We start from the raw sequence: 22,048 nt of genomic DNA, 5'->3' as shown, positions 1-22,048 counted from the left end.
ATAAAGGAGGAAACAGGGGCCCGGGAGGGGAGCCAACAAAAAACACAAAAACAAACAAGAAAAGGAAGGGAAGTGTTATCCATCCGCCTGGTGAGGTTAGTGCAGGAGTAAATAATTTCACATGTTTAAATTATCTTTAAAATTGTAAGGTATCCTGTGTTACTATGCGTTTTTTATGTTTATGAGCTTATAAGAACAATTGGGTGTGGCTTACTTTGCACTTGGCAGGTTACACGCATGCGCTCAGTGAATGCCACACCTGCACGAAACAGCCAGGGTGTTGCCTTTGTTGAGTGTGTGTAACGCCCACGTGTCTTTTGTATCGCAGTAAAAGTTGTTGGCGTGATGTTTTTCTTTTCCAAGTCTTAAGTAGATGCCAGTGAAATTGATAGTCGTTTGACAGCTTTTATCCAGACAGTAAGAAACTCTCCATGCCGCTGGGAGACTCCCCTGAGACGTTTCTTCAGTCATGATTCGGATTTGTTGGCCCGTGTTTGTGTTGCTACTTTTTGTGGTGAGTCCAGAAAGACTTTTGTGTCGATTAGAAAAGACTTTCATATGGAAAGTAGTTTTTTTTCTATGAAACAAGCTTAATTCATAATGTGATTCTTTTGTTGCTTTTATTATTTAGGTTTTTCATCTTTTTAAAACATAAATCAATCAAAATGTATAATAGATTAAAGACAACAAATTATAGTCAAGCATTTTTAAATCTAATCACAATTAGGAATAGTAAAAATTAGCATCATCGTGATTTCAGCAGGCAATATGAAGCAAAACCGGTGCTAAAAAGCGATCGTCTGCTAAAACGTGATGCCGTGTCAAGGTAGTTATCCCGGAGATAATTTGTAATAAATAAAATCAAATATGTGTTATAAATAATATCAAGCTGAACCTGCCGCAATTTCCTCCCCCTGTCCAAATCATTGACAAATGTGGTTTGAGAATCTGGTATATTGAGCGTTAGTTTAGAAAAGTCGACTTCCCGCAGACGTGATTATGCGCTTATCAGGCAAAACGTCCTCAGTTTGCTGAAATAATCCCCTCCGGCACAACGTGACAACAATAAATGTATAATTTTCTGTCGTGACCCAAACAAATGAACGGCAATGTAATGACATTCGTCTTTAACTTTTTTTACTAAAGTAAAATATCAGCCACGACTGTTGGTTGGAATTGAGGCGGAGTCGACTGGATCCGCTGTCCTTGCCCAGGGCGCGCTCCAGAAGGGGAAACAGATTGTGTCGGGGGCAGCTTCACTGGCAAGACCCCGGTGTTTGCCATAAAATGATTGCTCACATTTAAACTGTTATAAATGACTTGCTTGATCTATAATCTGTCAAAAAATAGATCAAACACATCTCTCCTAAAATATATCAAGTAATTTTGAGGTAGAGGGAGCATCCCTATCAGAAGCTCTAATCAATTTTTGGAAAGTGACTGTTATTTATCCCGGCAAAAAGTGCCATTGACATTAAAAATGTATTTTTCGGGAGAGAGCTGGCTAGCAGAAGTTGTAACAAATAGAGCAGAACTGTGATGTGATAGGTTACCAAGGAGGACTGGATTGATTATAATATGGTTAAAATGATGCAGTCATAAAGATACTTCAAAAAGGAATAGTTCTTCTATTTTATATCTAACCCAGGGGTCTCAAACTCGCGGCCCAGGGACCACTTACGACTGTGTCACCCCTACTGTATATTGCTGTGAAAAAATATAATGCGATTTGGCCCTTTAGGTGTTTTTTCTTTGGGAGGATTTGTTTGTTGCTGAGTGCAATGTTAAAATAAGTTCTGTAAAAAGCAAAAAGTATATATTTTATATGAAGGCAATATGAGCAGAGAGTACAAACATCTTGAAGGACCGGGTGTGTTAGTTCAGTGACAGTTATTTGTAAAGAAAACAATTCTCACTAACAGTCAAAACCTAATGTGTACTCTTATGTCTGCATTTGTATTTTGTTAAATACGAACAAAATCATAGCAGAAGTGCTGGACCGTGTCTAGGCAGAAAGAGAGTATCAGTTTGTGTATTTGGTAATTCACTGAAAGGCTTCAGTTAAGAGTGAGGGGAAAAAAAGATTTGCACTCATGTTTGCAGTTTTCTCTTGTTATACAATATTTAAAGTTTAAAAAAACAAACCACTGCATTTTTAGACATATTTGTGGGTGTATTCTTGGGGGTTTTTTCTTACTATTTGAACACGTAAGCAGCCCTCCAATAAGAAGACTGCGCAAGCAGTGGCCTACAGCTCATTAAGTTTGAGACCCCTGAATCTAACCCATTCATAAATCCTGTTCACTAAGGTCTGTTTAACAGTATAAGTAAGCATTGTAGACTACAAAACACACACAGAAAACTCTGAAATCACTTTTTTTCAGTCGCTTTTTGGCACAACACTGGCTTACACTCTAGTTCAGCCTCTGCATTAACTAGGCCAGCTTGGACACGCCTGAGCTTTTTTCCCCCTTTGTACTATTTTACCTTTTTACCGAACTAAAGTTGTTTGGTGTTGCTTGAATCAAGATGTGATTCGGATGGAATAGCTATTGGCATTCAGACCGCAAACTCAAAAGTAAAAAACTCTCAGGAAAAATTCTGTTGTTCATAACTGAATGTTATTATTATCTATAACTGTTGATTCTTCACTTTACATTCTGAAAAACCATTAGGTCACTATAATAAATACATTTGGTTTCATAGTTATAAAAGTGTGGGAAATAAGGTTCTGACCTCAGAGAGATTTCTTCAAGTGAATAGAGAGTTGTTTTTAAGTGCTCTGAATGAGTTATTTGATGGCAGTAAAAGTATACAACCACTCCTTACTTTTCTTCTCATTATTACCTTACATGCTTCAACTGAACCTTTCCAGTAGTGGCAAGAGATGTGTCAGCTTTTGTGTGTGGGAAAGCTAGCAGCTTTATAGCCCCTGCAAGGTGTGTGTTTTTACATGCACAGTTTAATAGCATCTTGATTTATGATTAGTTCACAATGTAGCCTGCAGAGTTTGTTGGCTGGCTGAGACGCCACACATGCATGCATACACACACATATTTACATACGTGTGTGTGTGTGTGTGTGTGTGTGTGTGTGTGTGTGTGTGTGTGTGTGTGTGTGTGTGTGTGTGCGGCGAGCATGTATGTGTGACAACTCAGCCAGAGCAAGAATTTTTGAAAGTAAAGACCTGAAACTTTCCTGCTGTGAGTGAATTATTCGCCAAGTCATATTTTACCTGCTAAAGACAAGAAGATTGACAAACAATTGCAGACTGTTGCTTTTAAGGTTTTTCAAACTGATATATAACAAAAACCTGATCTTTAAGCATCTCTCTAGGTTTTAAATTACAGACAGTAATTCCAAGAAATGCTTGACAAGGATTAAAAATGGGTGTTCTTGTTTTCTTTAAATGGCTGGTGATTTCTCCAAACATGTTTAAGCGTATGTGTTGTATTTCAGGTCCAGGCTGTTGTGACGAAAGCCAAATCTGGAGACAGTCTAATAAGAAGAAAAAGAGCCTGGCTTCCCCCACCAGTGAAATTGGAGGAAAATGTGGACCACACAAAAAAGACTTCTGTTGCCAGGGTGAGTCATTGATTTAGTTTTTTATTCCTTTTTATTTTGATGATCTTTTAATTTTTTATTTTAATTAAATTGATTAAAATAATTTTTATTAGGGTTAGAAAATCATGATATACAATATATTAAGGTTTTTAGCATTAACATACTAAGATATGAGGAATCTATAAGGAATCTGTGTTGTCTTTGTTGTTGTTATTGTCCTATGATTATGACATATTTGTGAATTATGCTATGCTTAGCTTTTCATCTCATTTTCAGATTCATTCAGATTTAGATGATGATAAAGGAAATCTCAGATACTTCCTGAAAGGCCGTGGCGCAAACCAAGATCCCTTCCATGTGTTTGTAGTTCACGAAAGAACTGGATTTATTCGTGTGACCCAATTACTTGACAGAGAGTTAATCAGTATGTACAATGTGAGTGAGACAAAACGGTTATTTTCCATCATGACTTCAGTGCATTCCGTATCAACAGTTTACATAAATATTTGTAACGTCTTAATTAAACCTAACGAGGTTTCCAATTTTAGCTTTCTGGTGTTGCTAGGTACAATGATGGCACTCTGGCAGAGGAAAACATCGACGTACGATTCAAGGTTACTGATCAGAATGACAATGCACCAGTGTTTGAAGACGTCTATACTGGGCGTGTGGATGAGCTTACACCGAGAGGTTAGTGCTTCGTTTTTATGAAAATTCCTCACTAATCACTATCCGGCATGTGATGACTCCATATTCCCATATGACTAATATTCAATTAATAAATGAAAACAAAGTTTTTGTTTTTGTTACATTGCTTACAGGTTGAACTTACTTAAATGTAATGTTATACTCAAACTAAACAATGTATTATGGAACAGGGTGTTTTTTTTAATGTACATCAGCTGTGAGATGGGTTGTGTTGAAGGTATTAGGCGATACTAGAACTCTTGATGTTGTCTGTGTAGATTCTCCATCATCCAGGTCGTCGTAGTCTCAACTTTTGAAGATGCCACAGAGAGGTTTTGTTTGTTTGTTTTTGTTTTTTGAGAAATTAAAATGTCATTCCTTGATATGCTTACAGGGACTTTTGTTATGAAAGTCGCGGCAACGGATGCCGATGAACCAGACAATCCCAATTCCCAGGTTTTTCATACCATCATAGACCAGACACCACCTCATGACATGTTTTACATGAACAGTGACGGGTCCATCTTCATCAAAAACAAATTAGACAGAGAGGTATGAACTAAACCCCACACCAGTTTCAGAGCTATGTAGTTAATTTTTTATTTGAATTTTGATATTTAATGATAATAATAATCATAATCATAATATGATTATTAATAATACAATCAGATGTTAGAGTAATTATTCTAGCATCTGAATTTTAAAGTCCAATGAAAATCTAGTTTAAGACATTTTTTCAGACGGTAAAGTTCAGTAAATACATAATGTTTATTAGAGTAATGAGCAGTGATGTTAATCAACTGATATTTCTATTATTTGCCAAAAATAATTATCATCTTGGTTATTAACCATTTTATTGCAGCTCAGGTAATTTGTTTTTTGTTGTTGTTGTTAAATTCCACACTCTGGAATTCTGTTTTTATACATATGGCTTTCCCTAATCTCAACAAACAACTTGGTTATCTATATATTCAGTAAACTGCTTAGAACAGCATTTTTACAGAACACCTGACCGTGAGTACGGAGAAAATATGAGAAAGTTTGCAAACATTAAACGTTTTAAACAGTTAAAACATGATATGTAATATATTTGGTGCTTAATGAAAACTCTGGATTTCAAAGTGTGTGTCTCTGTGTGTGTGTTATTTTTATTTTACCCTAAAAAAAAGTTCAAAAGGACAAAGTTCAAAATATAATTTATGGGCCCTTCAAAGATGTCTACTAAATATAAATTCTACTGGAAAAAACCGTATCTAACCAAACAAAGTATATCCACCTTAACTCACAAGCTACGTCCACACTAATGCATTTTCGTTTGAAAACGCATCGTTTTCTCTACATTTTGGCCTCCCGTCCACACTGAGATGGCGTTTTCAAAACGCTCTCAAAACTCAAAACGCTCTCAGTATGTACATGCTCCAGATAGCTTTTCTTCAAATTCTTTAATTCTCACTCACTTTTGCAACTTTGTACTTTTGTGTTACTCGCAGCAACAACTCCACCTCATTGTTAGTCCATTTAAAAAAACTCTGTGCTTTTCCTCGACATTTTGCCGTGACGTTTCAAAGAGATGGAAAGTAAATAAACGGCAGACAGAAATGAGGCAGGCCGAATCTTCTTGCTTTTCACGCATGCGCAATACTGGAACATAAGCGCTTTCAGCCGTTTCAATGTGGACGCACAACTCTGTGAATACGACTGAAAACGCTAGTGTGGATGTGGAGCGTTTTCAGACAAAAATGCCATTTTTAAATCTATCCGGGCTAGTGTGGACGTAGCACAAACTGACCTAACCACAAAGACGCTGCAGGGTTACCTTTATAGTGGTTTGGCCATAATATTTACATACAATAGGGGAAACAGAACAAACACCAATAACTTAAACTGACTTGTACTTGTAAATGGGAAGTTTTAGAACAAAGTGACTAATGAAACTTCAATCTGTGTGGAAGCTGGGGGGAAAAGTCATGAAACTTTGTTCTGGTCTTTGTGACCAGAACAAAGAGACTTGGAGTTAGAGAAACAGTCTTTTTAGTACGAGCTCCTATGATCCTTCTCTAATCCTGCACTGGAGAACATGAGGCAAAGGCAAATTCATGGACTATACTAGTCACCAAATTTATATCAGTGGACAGTTTTTGTTTTTTTCCCTTTGATCACTGAAAGTGTTCCTGGTTAGCTATTTTGCCTACCTACCTAATGGATAGCTAACCAGAAATATTGCTACAGTAAAGTGTGATGCAGTCTCTCTAATAAATTAGTAACTTATTGGTCTGTGATTTCAGAAATGTGATCAGTATATCTTGACAGTAAAAGGTCAGGACCTAAATGGTAAACCAGAGGGGAACACTGGAACTACCACTGTTACTATAGCTGTTGGTGATGTGAATGACAACCTACCAACTCTGGAAAAAGAGCAGGTAGTTTTCTTTCTTGCTCTCTTTTAAATCAACTGTGTAGTTATTTACAAATATATGCAACATATTGCTGAAATAACCCCTATGATTTTTTTTTATATTCTCCACCTATAGTATGAAGGTAGCATTGAGGAGAACACAGAAGGTGTGGAGGTGATGAGGATCAAAGCACAGGACCTGGACCTGCAAGGCACTGACAACTGGGAAGCTGTATTTGATATTGTCAAGGGCAACGAGGCTGGGTATTTTAGCATTAAAACAGATCCCAACACCAACGAGGGAATCCTAATGCTTGATAAGGTACTGCAGTTTGAAATGAAACATGTTGTTGTTGTTATTATTATTATTATTATTATTATTATTATTATTAATCCTAGTCTTTAATACAGCATAAAAACAATGCAAATAGAAATCTTGATATCTCAGAGCATATGCATTTTAAACACCAAATCTGGTGGAATAGTCCAGTGTCCGTTTGATCAAATTGTCCGGCAAACTGTACTGTCCAGAAAAACAAATACATGTTTTATATTGTGAAATAGTTAAATTTTTTCGGTTAGTTAAGTAGTGCATGCCCATGAGATCATCATCTCTTATCTGACTGTTCTTGGGTCTGCCTAAAATTTTGTCCATATAATTATGAATAGAATTTCTGTATATCTTTGACATTTTCTTTAACCTCATGTACTAATTGGCAGTAAGTTTGTGAATTATTAATGATTAATTGTTTTCATTTAACTCAGGAAGACCATTAATAAATGCAAACATCTGTCATTATTATGATGAATTGTAACAGATAATCTTTGTTTCTGTCTGTCATCTGTGTAGGCTGTGGACTATGAAGATGTAAAAGACATTGAACTTGGACTATCTGTGAGGAACAAGGCTCAGCCATATGGATCTGGGACAAGTGCTGGAATAACTATTGGAGGAGGGGGGGGAGGAGCAGGGGGAGGAGGAGGAGGAGCAGGGGGAGGAGGAGGAGCAGGGGGAGGAGGAGGGGGTGGTGGAGGAGGAGCAGGGGGTGCAACTGGAGCTGCTGGGATTTCTGGTGGGACACCCTTTAAAACCTATCCTATCAAAATCAATGTGAAGAACCAGCCTGAAGGGGCAAAGTTTGATCCCAAAGTTAAAGCCATTCATGTCTCAGAGGGAAGCACCTCCTTCAACATTAAAGATGTTATTGCCAGCTACCCTGCAATAGATGGAGACACTAGGAAACCCGCTCAAAATGTCAGGTCAGTGCATATACAAATAAGTGCACATTAAAGCCACTAAAACTAAACTACAGTGTCAATTTCACCTTTCATTCACCGTAATAACAATATAGCTTATTTCTGCTGTAGGTATATTAAGGGATTCGACCCTAACAACTGGCTAACTATTGACCCAGTCACAGCTGAGATCAAACTGAACAAGATGCCTGACAGGGAATCTCCACACTTGGTCAATGGGACATATTTTGCCAAGATACTCTGCGTTTCAGAAGGTATGCTGCTTTACTGTATAAATGCCGACACTTCAAAAATTATTTACGTAAGGGGAGTACCCTTGAAAAGTAGCTTTGGAATTGCAACCCCTGGGAATTTCTCACTTATTAGTCAAGCCAACTTCCTTTACTGTGAAATTAAAAAACATAAATGTAACACAACCGGTGATAGTTTTTACTAAACATAATATTGTAAACAAATTGCCTGATATTTTGTAGACGAAAAAATTATTATTTACTGTCAGGGTATTGATGCATGATTAAAAACCTAATGCAACATAACTACAAGTGCATCACATTGCTGGCTAAATACATCTGTACGGTCTGTATAATGCCGACTTGTCATGAATAAAAACAAAATGGCTATTCAGCAGTAAGATTCATGTAAATAAACAAAATCAATATTAGTTTTACTTTTTGTCCAAAAATAGTAATAGTAAAGCAAATAGTTCTTGAACTTATCTCTGACAAAATGGACATAATCAAAGGAAAAATGTTAAATTCTTGCTTTTTATTTCTTTTTTTTTTTTTAATTTACCAGACACACCTGATAAAACAGCCACTGGCACCATAGCCATCCAAGTGGAGGATTTTAATGACCACTGCCCCATCTTGACAAGTAACATGGAGACTATGTGCACAACAGTGGATGCTGTTATAGTGAACGCTAATGATGAGGATGCATTTCCCAATGGACCTCCTTTTGTGTTTGAGATCCTCCCAGAAGGCACTAAGGGAAAATGGCAAGTGGAGCATCTTAATGGTGAGTAGAAAACATCACCACAATATCATGAGTGTGGTACATTCAGAGACTGAACCACCGACTGGCCAAAGAAGATGAGTGTGTACTTGCTCTCTTCTCTGTGTTAACTTCTTCTTGTCCAAATTTATCGGACTTTTTACAGTTAAGAAATAGACTCCAAGGAAACGATGGCTCAAATGTGATTGGTCACGTTCAAAACAGTACCACAACAAACCTATCTGACGAACTGTTTTCAAAAAAAAAATTGAAATAAACAAAATGAACTTTAATTGCAGATACGGTGCTTTATTTAAGTGATTTAGCAAGGGAAAAGCAAATGGCTCAATCGGTTAATAGTAATCACATAATTAAATCAATTTAAATTTTAGAAAAAAGTAAAAATCTTAAATAATCAAATCTAAATTGTTGCTGTATATCTATTGGTTTTATTGAAGTTTTAGTGGAAGAAAGAGAAGACACTCTGGCTATAGAGGATCTTCTGCTCGCTATGACAAAACTACAAAGAAATAACGGCTAATGGTTACCTGCAAAGAGTTTTATACATCCTCTTCCCTCCACCTTTCCATCTTCACATGGCCAATATTTGCATCCAGTCACTTGATGTGACATCCAAGCATCGTCTCACCTTCTCCCTGTGACCTCTCACATAAAAGTTTTGACCACTTTCTAGCAAAAGCTACTTTATTACAGTTATCACATTAGTTCACTATATTTCACTTCAATTTGCATGATTCCTTTTTACTTCTGTATATGTATATACATATATACACAGTCCAGATCGAAAGTTTAAGACCACTTGAAAAATGGCAAAAAATCATATTTTGCATGGTTGGATCTTAACAAGGTAAAATGTAGAGCTTTCAACATGCTACAAGAAGAAATGGGAGTGAGACAAAACATTTTTTTGAGCATGTAATTTATTGAAAACAACACTTAAACTGAAATAGGCTGTTTTACAGCTGATCAAACGTTTAGGACCACATACCTTTAAAAGGCCAAATCTGTGCAGAAATGTGGATTCATTGTCTTTTTCTGTCAGGTGGTCACACTGTCATGACCTTCTGACGTCAAAGGCAAAAAAAACTTTTCCCAATTTGAACGTGGTTGGGTTGTTGAACTGCACAAGTATGGTCTCTTGCAGCACACCATCACTGCTGAGGTGGGGCACAATAAGACAGTCATTTGGAATTTCTTAAATGATCCTAAGGATTGTGGAACAAAAAAGTCAAGTGGAAGACCCCAACGTTACTGACATGACAAGCAGATGCCACCTGAGATGTTCTCTACGCGCCACAGTGGAGGGGACGTCATAATGGTCTTGGGTGCTTTTTCCTTTGGTGGAACAATGGCGCTTCAGGAGGTGCAGGGGTGTCAAACGGCTGCTGGCTATGTCCAGATGTTGCAGAGACCATCACTCATGATTGAGAGCCCTCGTCTGTGTGTTAACGACTATGTTTTTCAACAGGACAATGCTGCAGTACGCAATGCCCGCAGGACAAGGAACTTCTTCAAGGAGAATAACATCACTCTTTTGGACCATCCTGCATGTTCCCCTAATCTAAATCCAATTACAAATTTGGGGGGATGGATGGCAAAGGATTTTTTTTAAAAATGGACAACAGCTCCAGACAGTAGATGCCCTTTGTGCAGCCGTCTTCACCACTTGGAGAAATCTTCCCACTTACCTTCTGAAAATGTTTGCCCCAACTAATTTTTGAAGTGATCAACAATACGGATCAACAACGGTGGAGCTACTCTGAGTTCATGTTTGGAACTTTGATTGACTCCTCGCTGACAAGACTGGCTACAGATACCGACTACAGAATGAAGCAATTGTCAGCGACCTCATTTACATAGATGTAGCTGTTCACCAAGAGCGAATGAGACATTGATTCACTGACCCACATCACCAGGATGTACAACAGCGACATTGGAATGTCGTTCGGACTGGAGAAATATAGTTGGATGATAACAAGGAGAGGGAAGGTAGTCAGAACTGAGGGGATCAAACTACCAGAAGGCAACATTGCAGACATTAAGGACAGCTACAAGCACCTTCAAATCTCACAGGAAAATGGGAACCATGAAGAGGCCACTAAGAAAGCTGCAACCACCAAGTACCTGCAGAGGGTCAGGCAAGTCCTGAGGAGTCAACTGAACAGTAAGAACAAGATCCGGGCTATCAACATCTTCGCCCTGCCTGTAATCAGGTACCTTGCTGGGACAATAAGCTGGCCACAGGAGGAGATAGAAGTCACTGACGTCAAGAGCAGGCAGTTCCTGACCATGCACGGAGGGTTTCACCACAAGTCCAGCACCCTGAGACTGTGTTCAAGGTTCAAGGTTCTTTATTTGTCACATGCATAGTTATACAAGTATAACACACAGTGAAATGTAGTCTGACACGCTCCTCGACATGTGCAAAAATTGGGGGGGGGGGTGTAGAGGAAGAACATATATATATATATATATATATATATATATATATATATATATATATATATATATATATATATATATATATATATATATATATATATATATATATATATATATATATATATATATATATACACACACTATATATATATATATATATATATATGTAGTGTGTATATATATAGTGTGTATATATATATATAGTGTATACATTGGGTGAATGTGCAGTAGTAGCAGCAAGCAGGTGAATTCTGTACATTAATATGAATAGATATCTGACTATTTTACAGGATAGACAATATAAACATATTTAAAATTAAAGGAATTGAAATGTACATTGTGCCTTGGTTTAGTGTCTGGAAGAGTCCTGTCTCAGTCAATTATAGATGATGTGAGAGGGCGGGTGTGTGTGTTTAGGGCACGGATGGCTTGGGGATAGAAGCTCCTCTTGAGTCTCTCTGTCCTTGCCCGGAGGATGCGGAACCTTCTACCAGATTGCAGAAGTTGGAACAGTTTGTTGCCAGGATGGGACGGGTCCTTCAGTATCTGCGCTGCTCTAGTCCGGCATCTCCTGGTGTAGGTGTCCTGAAGCGGGGGGAGAGCAATCCTGCAGCAGCGTTCTGCTGTACGGATCACTCTCTGGAGAGCTTTTTGGTCCTTCACACACCTGTGCTATGCGGAAGAAAGGAACCTGGGGACTAGTGAGTGTCAGTACAACATTCCATATTGAGACAACATATGTCCACCAGTACATCAGGAAGATGATCATGATCAACCGCGTGATCAGTGAATACCTCAGGCAGCACAAATCCAAGAAGGAGGACTAACCATCATGGAAGGACAGGCCCCTGTACAGTATGTAGCACCGGCAGATATAGGAAGTGGCTGACATTCAGAAATCCTACCAGTGACTGGACAAAACTGGACTGAAAGACAGCATAGAGGCACTAATCATGGCAGCAGAAGAACAAGCTCTGAGCACAAGATCCATAGAGGCTGGGGTCTATCACACCGGGTAAGACCCGACATGTAGGATGTGTAAAGGTGCCCCTGAGTCCAGCACATAACAGCCGGGTGCAAGATGCTAGCAGGCAGGGCATACATAACCAACACTATAACCAAGTGACTAGCACAGTATACAGGAACATCTGTGCCGACTATGGCCTGAAAGTCCTGAGGTCAAAATGGGAGGTCGAGAATGACCGAGCTAAGATCCTGTGGGACTTCCAGATACAGATGGACAAAATGGTGATGGCTAAACAACCAGACATAGTAGTGGCGGGCAATCAGAAGAAGACGGCTGTAGTGATAGATGTAACAAATACCAACTGACAGGAGCATCAGGAAGAAGAGACACAAGAAGCTGGAGAAGTGCCAGTGGCTCAGGGAAGAGCTCGGGACGATGTGGAGAGTGAAGGTAACAGTGGTCCCAGTGGTAATTGGAGTGCTCAGTGCAGCGACCCCCAAGCTAGGCAAGTGGCTCCAGCAGATCCCAGGAACAACATCTGAGATCTCTGTCCAGAAGAGCGCAGTCCTAGGAACAGCGCATAACCCTCAAGCTCCCAGGCCTCTGGTAGAGGACCCAAGCTAGGAGGATAAAGACTGCCTGCAGGGGCGAGCCGGGAATATTTTTTTATATAATACACACTACGGAATTATGTAGCAAAGGAAAAATTGTTTAAAAAAAACAACACAGCTCTCAGTGAGCTTCATGATGTAGTCACCTGAAATGGTTTTTACTTCACAGGTGTATCTTGTCAGGGTTTATTTGTGGAGTTTCTTTCCTTCTTGATGGGGTTGGGACCATAAGTTATGTTGTGCAGAATCAAAAATATAAAACATGTTTTGAGTTGTTTCACTCTTTTTTGTTTACTACATGATTCCATATGTGTTCATTCATAGTTTTGATACCTTCAGTGAGAATCTACAATGTAAATAGTCATGAAAATAAAGACTGCCACCCAGTCCTCCTCCACTACTTCTCCTGAATCCACAGCTTCACCTCTCACATGTTGGAGCTCCAAAAACCCTTCCCTGCCACCACAGCTGTATAAGTACCACACCATGTACTATATAAGGTGCACCTGTGTACCTGGCTACATCATCAGCTACACCCCTACCAACTTTATTAGACATGTTATTAGGCACAGTACAATTGTAGCCTAATATGCTGGCTACTTTGAGATTTGTTTTAGCTAACTAAGCAGCAAACCCCAGATCAAGTACAGTACCTTTTTTGTTAAAGCATATAGTTACGGCTGTATCAGGTGACCCTGAATCCTCCCTTAGTTTTGCTGCATTAGGCTTAGGCTGCTGGGGAATTCCCATGATGCATTGATTTCTTCTTCAGTCACCTTTGTCACTCATTATGTGTTAATAGGCCTCTCTGAATTGACTCATACTTGTTATTAATCTCTTTCTTTCTTTCACAGCATGTCTTTTTTTCTGTCTTCTTACCCTCACCCCAATTAGTCTCAGTAGATGGTCACTGCTCCCTGAGCCTGGTTCCGCTGGAGGTTTCTTCCTGTTAAAAGGGAGTTTTTCCTTCCCACTCATGACAAAGCGCTTGCTCAGAGGGTCATATGATTGTTGGCATTTTCTCTGTTGTATTATTGTAGGATCTATCTTACAATATAAAGCAACTTGAGGCGACTGTTGGATAATTAAAATTGAATTGAATTTTATTAAGGCAGTAGCAACAATCCCACCACAATTTTTACAGAAATTATATAATCTAATTCATGTTCAATTTGTTTCACATATTTTTCTGTTTTCTGACAGACACTGCAGCTATCTTGCGGTCTCGGGAGTCTCTTTGGCCTGGTATTTATGAGGTGGAATTTTTGGTGAAGGATCAGCAGGGGCACATGTGTCAAGATCCACAGAAAGTCAAGGTTGAAGTTTGCACCTGTGAGGATGGAATCATGTGTGGAAAAAAAGGCGCCAAGGGTCAGCCAAGCAAACAAGCGAAGTTGGGACCTGCAGGCATTGGGCTGTTACTCCTGGGCCTATTACTCTTGTTGTGTAAGTGTTAATTCATCCTAATTTCCATAATGTATTGGTTTTGGTTTTGGATAATTAAGAGAAGAGGGAAACCACCTTAAAGTTTTTTAAATAAACAGCTGCTGCTGACAGATGTAAGACTATGATACATTTATTGTTACTTTATTGTGTATATAAATTATAGCTTCTTCCTTGAAGGATTACTGCACCCTCATACCTTACATTTAAGGTTAATTAAAACTTGGTTTTACAGTGATTCCGTTGTTGCTACTCTTCTGCAAATGTGGAGGTGCTGCAACCTTCCCAGACCTCTTTACTGAGATGCCATTTGATACAAAGTCACATCTCATCAACTACCATACTGAACGTCAGGGAGAGAACACGGTGAGAATTGTATTTTCTTCACTGCACTGAAGAATATTGGCTAATGTGGTGATGCCTACATGAAAGTTGTGTCAAAGTGATTTTTAACTTTGTACTAACATGTACATTTTTGGCGCAATTATAGGACGTGCCACTACTGAACTTGCCAACACAACTGGATGGAGATGTCTTAAATGTAGCCATGGCTCAAAAACCTGTAGCAATGGATGCGTTGGGCAGTTTTGATTTCGCACAATCTGTTGGATCCATTAATAGGCTGAACGGGGCTAACTACCAAGGTAGTTACAGAAAAGAAATTTGGGGCATGAACCAACAGGATCCAAGTGGTTTCTACTCTGAGACTGAGACAAGAGAATCGTTGGGAGGTGTAGGACTTTATGATGGGCTGGTTCTGCCAGACCACTTTTTGAGGCAATATTACGATCAGGTAAGAAATCTCATGAGTTGGAAAGGTTCAGTAGCTAATGAAAAGCAAAGCAGAGATTTGAATTAATTATAGGGACGTGTTTTGATTAGCCCTTAAGGCTGAAAACGTATTTAGTTGTTCATAAAAATTCCTTGCACATACCAAGAGTTGACATGAAAAATACTATCTGAATAATGGTGTCCTTTTTACTTCAACAGAAAGTCACTGATGGAAATGATAACCTTGGCGTGAAAGATGGTTTGTTGGTGTATGATTATGAGGGCCAAGGGTCCTCTGCTGGCTCAGTAGGCTGCTGTAGCCTTTTGGAGTCAGACAATGATCTTCAGTTTCTTGATAACCTTGGACCAAAGTTCAAGACTCTCGCGGAGGTGTGCAGAGGCGAGAAAATTTCTTATGATGACAAACAAGTGCCACCTCCTGTGTCTAATGTCTATAACAATCCTCCAGCCTCAGTTTCAAGTTCAGTGAGTGTACAAAAACTGTCCCCTCCACCCAAACTGGAGCCAACCATGCCCAAAGTGGAGCAGAGTATGGTCATGAAGACAACCAAGCATTCTGAAATGGCAAAGGAAAGTACAACTGCAGTGAGGGAAGGGATGAATACAATGACAAGAGGGTTGGCAAATCAAGGCCAGATGGTCCTAATACAGCAACAGCAGCCTGTCTACTACACAACCACTCCTGTGTTGCAGCCAATGCATTACGTAGTCCAACCACAGGTTCAGAACACTATGATCCTGGCTGAAGCACCAACCACCAACCTTCAAGGCCTGATACTGGTTAACAACACGCAATCTGGACCTGCCCAAGGAGTATTTGTTCAGGGAAGCACTCTCTTGTCCAGTGGACAAGCCCAGGAGCCCACCATGGTGCTGGTGGATAACAGTGGTGCCCAGCGGAGTCATGCAAACTTGATCCAAGCTACAAACTTGTCTGGCTCTCAGACCATGAAGGTTGTAGAGGGTAAGGTCCCTGCAGGGTCAATGAAAGTGCGGAAGGGGAATCAGGCTTCCTATGTTGAGGGAGGTCCTCTACAACCAGGAGACCTTCCTGGATCTCAAAAAATCCTAATGGTCAGAGAGAACTTTGTTCAAGATGCAAATGGTCTGCCAAAGAAGGCTGAGGTCTTTGGCTCTGAAAGAATTCTCTACAAGGACAGCCAATCCACTGGCTCTATGACCAGTAAGTTTGGGTCCTCTACTGTTACAGTATCCGCTGGCCCTGTATCCCACAAAGTACAGGAGAAATTCACTTAACTGAGAAAGGCAAAAGTGCAAACTTTTGGCAAAGATATGTTCCAGGTCTATTCTTATGACTTCACTATGTGCATATGAGGTTACGGGTGGGAGCTGTGCTGCTTAATTTTCTTGTATGCTACATGGAAACATGCAAAAGATCTCTGTAATGGTTTAAATGTTTAATAGTACAGACAGTAAATGAAATGTTCATTGCAAATTGTTTAATATAGTATTCAACACATTACAATAAATAGTAGTAAGGTCTTTTCACTTTTCTTTTCACTTTATAAACCACTACTATTTCCTTGTGTCCTGTCTTTTTTCTGGTCTCTTCTCTTTCCCCTCATTGCCAACTGGTCTCAGCAAATGACTGCCCCAGTTTGAGCCTGGTTCTCCCAGAAGTTTCTTCCTGTTAAATGGGACGGGGTTTTTTTTCCTGTTGTTGAATGCACTTGCTGTAGGGGTCATGACTGCTGGTGTTTCTAGTGTAGGGGCTTTACCTTACAATATCAAGTGCCTTGAGACACTGGTTGTTGTGAATTGGCTCTAAATAAATAAAATTGAATTAATGGCTACAAATATATAACTTTGTTATAACCATTATTTTAACTTGTTTGTTTTCTTTCTAATATGGAAACTTTATGATGCATGTGTATGTTAACTGGACTATCTGAACGTGAGAGAGTGACTGATGGGACTACTTCCAGCTTAAAGATAGCTGGCGCCTTACTAACACTGTGCAACTAAAGCCTCCAAAGTAGTCCTGCTGTGGTATAGGGAAAATCCTATTTTGCTCTCCTTCATACCAGCTTCAACTGGTTTGGCTTTACCTGTAGCTTTTGTTGTTGTCTTGAGTGGGCTGATTTTGCTCTGTTTGCTAGATGTGGAGGCACAGGGGAATTCATAAGATTTATATTCCTAAGATAGGAAGCAATTAGAAGTAAATGTTGGATAACATGGGGACCCTGTTTTGTGTTGCATGTTCACACACTTTCAACTCAGTAATTAATTGACATTTTTCAGTTGTTTGAATGTTGTATTAGGGTTTCATTCATTTCCTTTTGAATGTATAATTTTTAATGGTTAGAAATTGTAAAAACTCAATCCATTTATTACCATATATTTGAACACTCATGTGGTGGCCTAATATCAATGGGAAAGCATGTATTGGGGAAAAACATTTATGCTTAAGATAATAAAATCTTTGGTATGGAGCACTTAAAGGTCTGCAAGTGTTTTATGTTCACTTTTCTCCGTGTGTCAGTTCCACGTTTTTCTACCATGAACTCAAATTTGGAATATAGTGAGTTCATTTTTGTTATTTAATTATTTAAAATCTTTTTTTTTTTTTAAATATTGGTAAGTTGACTGGTTCATAGCACTTTTCATAACACTCAAAGAATATCATAGAGTGATGCTACGCTTTCTTTTGGTAAAATAAATTGAAAAGGCTTCATACAAGCACTGATAAATAAACACAATAATAACAGCTCGTTTACACGTATTGCCCAGATGCAATCTTTGTCTACACAGGGAATAAACTCTCAACATCATGTAGACACCAGACTGATAATGCAATGCATCAAGACCTTGAATCCAGCTAGTTTGTTTGTTTTTTCCCCTGTCTTTGTACAAGGACGTTACAAACCAATAGTATGCTGAGGTTCGAGGAGTTGAATCACAAATTTTCCATTACATTTCCATCCTTTCAATCATTTTTTATCACTTTTATAGTATAATATTTGGATGCAAAATATAGGAGTACTGATAAAATTAAGCTTCCAAAAATGCCAGCGCTTTCACACCAGGGATTAAGATTAATTTGTTCATTCATGAGAGACGTGACCAGTTAAGAAAGCCATTTGGTGCTTTATCAAAATCCATCATTTGTGTAGTAGTTATCACAAAGGAGATTACAGCTGGAATTGTAATATTTACTGTGGAAATGAGGATCAGGTTTGTCATGTATCAGGTACCAGAGTCGCTATAACTCTAGCTGCCATACAGATTCTGCATAAGTAATTTGTTACTGAATTGGTTGTGAAATTCGATTACTGTAGCCACAAGTTATTTTTGATAAAATCAGGACTAGTGAAGGGTAGTTGAAACTCTCAGCAAAGGAGTGCCTTGAGTGACTGATACACACTGTTTGTGATGTTTGGTGAGTCATTTCAATGTTTATCATGTGTAAAAATGATTAGAAAAGTCACACCAATACTTTAAGTAAAAACAAAAAACAAAACAAAAACTCTTTAAACAGGTGTGTGTGTTCCATTGCTGATACCCCATTGGTGACAAGGAGTCTCACTCTGCACATAACTTAGTTGGAGCTGGACGTGCTCTTGTTGATGAAGGGCACTTTTTAACCCTTTTACTTTTCATTCCAATGAAGCTGTAGGTGGAAAGCGAAGAGCACATCACACACCCTTGTTGTTTCAGACTTGACACTAAGACAAAAGTAAACAAATACAGAGACAGAGACCAGAAACAAACAAGGAGACAAAACTGACAAAAATAAAGGAATGCAGGGAGGACACAGAGAGACTAAACATGAGAAGGAGAACTGACAAAATTAAACAAGGAACTAAGAACTAGAAATGATTATCTATAGTCTGATTTCTCAGACTTTTTAGACTTTTTTTAGTGCTCAGCACAGATAAAATAATTATTGCACGTGATTTTAACATCCATCTACATACATATAGAGGCGAGCCTCCGAAACCTTATCGCATGGTTGATTATGTCTGGTTATGTGTCTGCATACTTATCTTCAGTGTGTGGCTTTTATTCAAACTGTGAAGCACTTTGTATCCCAGTGATTTGAAAAATGCTATACAAATAAATTTATCATCAATATAAGTATTTTATTTTTTGAAACATGTCAACAATCACCAAGCAATGCTTTTTACCTGCACATGGTATTAGTTCAATGAAATACATTTGTGGTTCATCAAGTAACTTTTCTTTGATGGATGTGCTACCCGTAGAGTTTTAATACTTGTGCCTGTATTGTTAGTTTCACAAACCTTACTAGCTTTGGGAAACTTTTGAGAGTAAATTTGGAATCCTGACCTCTTTTCCTCTATGGAGCCGCACTTGTATTTTAGACAGTATTTAAGACCAGCACTGACTACTACTCTTCGCCAGATCGTCGACAGATAAGATAACTCTTTATTGTCATACCTAATACAATAGCACAACGAAATTGGAAACTGTCTGCACTAAGCACAACTAAACACTGCACAGTAACGTTAAAGCAGATTTTTTTAAGTGCAAGAAAGGTATGAGCAAAAAAGAAAGGAATTACTTAATAAAATAAATAAATAAGAAAAAAAGAGTCCAGGGAGGTAGGCAATCAGGTCAGCTGTTACCATTGCTTAGGGCTATTGCCCTGTTGTAAAAGCTGTCCTTGAGTCTGTTTGTCTGCAACCTCAGCAACCTGAATCTCCTGCCAAACGGTAGCAGTTTAAACACCCGGTGTCCTGGGTGTGTACAGTCCCGTAGGATGGTGCGTGCCCTCCTGAGACAGCGAGTGCTGTACAGGTCCTTCAGGGAGGGAAGAGGATGTCCAATGATTTTTTAGGCCATATTAATGACCCTCTGAAGTGTCTTTTTGTGTGCCCTGATGCAGCTGGAGAACCACACAGAGATGCAGTCAGCACACTTTCAATGGAGCAACAGTAGAAGACAATCAGCAGCTCTTTCTGCAGGTCCATTTTTCTGAGGATCCTCAGAAAATTGAGGTGCTGTTGGGCCTTCTTTGCAACCGCTGAGTTGTTTGAGCTCCACTGGAGGTCTGTGTCTATGTGCACACCCAGGAACTTGAAGCTGGACACCCTTTCCACGCACTCCCTGTTGATATTCATGGGCTGCAGCTCAGACTTCTTCCTTTTGAAGTCGACTAACAGCTCTTTTGTCTTGGTGGTCTTGAGGTCCAAGTTGTTGTCCGCACACCAATCTGGTAGCCTATGAAGCTCAGCTCTGTATGCTGTCTGGTCTCCCCCAGAGATGAGCCCCACCACAGTGGTATCATCTGCCAACTTAATGACTGCATTGTCTGTGTGGGTACTGACAGAGTCAGTTGTGTACAGAGTGTATAGTAGAGGACTTAGTACACAGATTTGTGGAGAGCCAGTGTTAAGGCTGAGGGCTGAGGAAAGATGAAGACCCACTCGAACTCTTTGTACACGGTCAGAGAGAAAGTATCTGATCCAGCAGCCGGTGGTAGAAGGAAGTCCGATATCCAGCGGTTTTACTATTAGTCTGTCTGGGAGTATTGTACTAAAAGCAGAGGTAAAGTCAACAGAGAGCAGCCTGGCGTAACACCCCTGTTGTTCCTGGTAGGAGATGGTGGTGTGGAGCGTTGTAGCAATGGCGTCTTCAGTTGATCTGTTAGCTTTGTATGCGCACTGGAGCAGGTCGAGTGCGGATGGCAGGCAGGACATGATGTGGCAGCAGACCAGTTTCTTAAAACACTTCAGTATAACAGGTGTGTGAGAGCAACTGGTTGGTAGTCGTTGACAAGTCGTTGGCTGACAAGTCATGATGGAGAATGCTGAAGGTCTGTGGTTTCTATTTAGACATTCATACGCATGCATCTCAACTACCCCAAGCTCATGAAGAACACTGTGGCACCATATGCAGTGTTCAGTTCACAGTTAAAAAAATGTGTTGGGCCTCGTCCCAGAGTGAGGCTATGTGATTCCTTATTGCTTGATGCAGGCACTCCGTTTGTAACTTTTCCTCACCCATTAGTCCTTCTCCATACACCTGTAGCTCCATTTGAAGTTTGGTAGATTTTTTTTTGTGTGTATCTTCTTGTATCTTCTAGTTGGGGCTCTGCTCATGACAGATCTTAAATTGTGAGAGGACATCGGTCTTTGTTACAGCCTTGGTCTTGATAGTTGTTTGTTCTATATAGCATAAATCACAAAGAAATAAAGAGTCTCTCTTTTGTTTTTTGTAAAATTGTCAACACAATATGTCAAATTGGATTCATGTTAGTGAAAACAGTTCCAGTAAACAACAGTAGTGAGTTTCATATGCAAGAGGTTTAGGGCTACTGGGGAACAAAAGCGGGGACAGCACTATACCCTCCTTTTAACACTACACTGGAGGACAAGAGATGGTTACGGGAGCACTGACAGCAGAAGGGTCTTCTTCAAACTGGAGATGGCCAGAAAGCTGAAGAAGAAATGTGAGCCAACATCAGACCCCTAAACTGTTTTGACCAAACGCCTTAGTGTCCTGTTTAGGACACATAATAAAAAACATTTACTGTCTGGGTGTGGTGCCCTCTGTAAAATTGTCAACAATGTGATGTTTTCATGGATGCAGTAAATAAAAATAGACATACTAGCGCAGAACCAAAAAGAGATATTAAGAATTTGTATTTTGAACTTCTACAAAATATAATAAAAAATTTAAATTAGAGAGAAATTATGCATCTGTGTCCAGTTTTAGCTGCAAATATTTCAGTTTCTTTTATCATTCCCACTTTTACATGATACAGTTGTGAGAACTCTTTGTCCCTCCTTCCAGGCCAACTGCAGACTTCCAGTCTGATACAGGACATACGCACACACATGCAACCATCTACACTGACAACAGACACACACGCACAGCTCCAAACGCCTT

The 22,048-nt window shown here is 39.3% G+C and overlaps 1 protein-coding gene across 1 annotated transcript; it reads left to right on the top strand.

Moving 5' to 3' along the window:
- The first annotated feature begins 325 nt into the window (after positions 1-325).
- Positions 326-17,628, top strand: LOC146555274 (desmoglein-2.1-like). Its single transcript, XM_085252968.1, has 14 exons — positions 326-514; positions 3,460-3,585; positions 3,841-3,999; positions 4,113-4,254; positions 4,646-4,803; positions 6,537-6,671; positions 6,783-6,968; positions 7,497-7,906; positions 8,015-8,157; positions 8,699-8,920; positions 14,141-14,383; positions 14,616-14,746; positions 14,871-15,173; positions 15,371-17,628. The coding sequence occupies exons 1-14, from the start codon at positions 470-472 to the stop codon at positions 16,427-16,429; spliced, it is 3,462 nt and encodes a 1,153-aa protein (XP_085109094.1). The 5' UTR covers positions 326-469; the 3' UTR covers positions 16,430-17,628.
- Positions 17,629-22,048: the final 4,420 nt, after the last annotated feature.

Source organism: Mchenga conophoros, linkage group LG17 (genome assembly GCF_057382185.1).
Source record: "Mchenga conophoros isolate Kocher_MC1m ecotype Shallow Benthic linkage group LG17, M_conophoros_male_GT1.1, whole genome shotgun sequence".
NCBI lineage: Eukaryota > Metazoa > Chordata > Actinopteri > Cichliformes > Cichlidae > Mchenga > Mchenga conophoros.
This window is presented reverse-complemented; position numbering and strand designations above follow the sequence as displayed.